The sequence below is a fragment of the Trachymyrmex cornetzi genome, unplaced genomic scaffold (assembly GCF_001594075.2).
Source record: "Trachymyrmex cornetzi isolate Tcor2-1 unplaced genomic scaffold, Tcor1.1 scaffold479, whole genome shotgun sequence".
NCBI classification, from domain to species: Eukaryota; Metazoa; Arthropoda; class Insecta; order Hymenoptera; family Formicidae; genus Trachymyrmex; species Trachymyrmex cornetzi.
The window spans coordinates 337-2,457 of NW_017299607.1; the positions used below are offsets into that span (position 1 = coordinate 337).

Genomic DNA, 2,121 nt, shown 5'->3' on the forward strand with positions numbered 1-2,121 from the left:
TTAGACCTGGAATGGTTCTGTCTACGTAATCTATGATACGCAATAGCTTCTTTCGTGCCCCACGCAATCTATGCTGATATTTTGTCCGAAAAATAATATCCATTTCCTCGTCTGTCTCGCTATCATTCATTATATTTAAATTAGATTTTAAGAATTCGTCACTAGTATTTACAGCTACAGAAATTAAACGTTTTCGACGTAATTCAGCACTATCCATTTTGAATTTGTACCTTTGATATTTTGGTTCGTTCAAAAACCAACAGTTCCTTAAGTTCCCGATTACCCCCACCAACGCATCCCTAAGTCACCTCACTCGCGCCGGCAGGGGACGTTTTCGAACGCAGTCCTAGAGGCCCTTAAAAGAGAACTCGCCAATTCATCACGTGACTATGGGTGATTCTGATTGGCTGGGGTATGGATGACGTGTTTCCCCTTTTTGAACATGTGTATCATAATCTGCTAGAATACACATGTGAATTGAAGCAGCTTGTGTTGCGTGTGGTTCTGACTATTTTTGGTAAGTAAATTTATCACATTTATGCAAAATTGTGAGAAAAAGTAATGTATATATTGTCACAAATAAGCTTTGAATTAATAAACGCTTCGTAGTTAAAAATAAGTAGTACGTAAGTTAAAGATACCTGTTTCATTAATAATGTGATTCTCTTGTCTTAGATTGGATTTTTATATTGATTTTGAAGATGCCAAATATATGCTGTGCAGCGAGATGTTTTAATAAATCCAGTGATGGATATGCATTAATTAGATTTCCCAAGGAAAATCAATATAAGAAAGCATGGGTAGACGCTGTTTTTGGAGAGACATCAAGATCCTTGAATAATTTGAGATTGTGTGAAGTGAGTATTCATCGTAAGAATGTTATGCAGGATCCGAATAAAAATAGTTTAAAAAGTGCTTCTCCATTTAATGCTTTCCTCATTTCAGGTTCACTTTGAGCCATCAGATGTATTGGTGGTAGGTTGCCGGAAAGAAATAAAAAAAGGTGCGATTCCATCACATTTTTGCCATTGTCTCTCTGAGAATTTTCGTAAGTCACAAGCAAGAAAGCGGAAGAAAGACGAAGTTCATGTGTGTAATGTTAAAATAAGAAGAATATCTGATAATCATATTTGTCAAGCAGTTGATACATGTGAGCGTTGTTGCATTTCAATTAAAAACGTAGCTTGTCCAGTAACCAATCGTATCATTAAAAATGTTGCGAAGTTATCTAAGAAGCAATTGCATGCCATAAATCATCTATTCAATTGTCCATTTACTACACTTCCATTATCAATTAATGAAATTAAAGAAAGATATTCCATAAAGGAAAATTGCATTATGTCAAATACTGAAAACATCTGCTTGCCTTCAGATGTTTACTGTACAAGTCCTAAAAAAATTGTGAATAAACTGAGAAAGGAAAATAAATTATTAAAGAATGTTAGAAACGTTATGGAATTAATTTTGCAAAATAAGTTTAAATTTTAAAGTAAATTTTTTTGTAATATATTTTTTAAATATTTCAAATTGTATATTCTATATAGTATATTAATTAATAGTAAATTTGTTTGAAATGCACTCAGAGAACTTTAAAACCGTTGTACACAAATTGATGTAAAGATGTGTATTGAATATAAATAAATAAACGGATTAATCTGCAAAATATATGCACTCATTTAATAATAACAAGTTCAATGTGTAAAATATCAATGAAAAATAATAAATAAAATTAATTTTTCATCACAATGTATTTATATTTATTACATACTCGACTATATCACATAGAAAATTATTACATATAATATCACACAAAATCACAGCGTTTTATATGATAATGAAACGCTCTTTCATTTGAGCTAATAAGACTTAAATTTATAGACAGTTGAGTTAATCGCATTCCTATAAATTTTTCTAACTGCAGTCGAATGACAAATAGAGAGACTGAGAGATGCGATAAAACTATAATGTTACGTCCAAGCCCTTGGAAATGCGCTTAAATGGGAGAGACAAGGATGGAGTTATAGAGGGTATGGAAGGACGTTTAGACTTTATCTCGCAAGTATTCACGCAGTGGCGAACACCTGAGAGTCGGACGCACTTCTTATCGCTCCGGAATATGGG

At 32.6% G+C, this 2,121-nt stretch overlaps 1 protein-coding gene across 1 annotated transcript in view; it reads left to right on the plus strand.

Annotated features, from left to right (window-relative positions):
• Nucleotides 1-465: 465 nt before the first annotated feature.
• LOC108765208 (uncharacterized) overlaps nucleotides 466-2,121 on the plus strand; it is a 5,221-nt gene continuing 3,565 nt past the window's right edge. Inside the window, exons 1-2 of the mRNA XM_018513802.1 lie at nucleotides 466-857; nucleotides 946-1,048. Coding sequence (XP_018369304.1) covers nucleotides 702-857; nucleotides 946-1,048 — 259 coding nt within the window. The 5' untranslated portion in view covers nucleotides 466-701. The remainder of the gene's footprint in view (nucleotides 858-945; nucleotides 1,049-2,121) is intronic.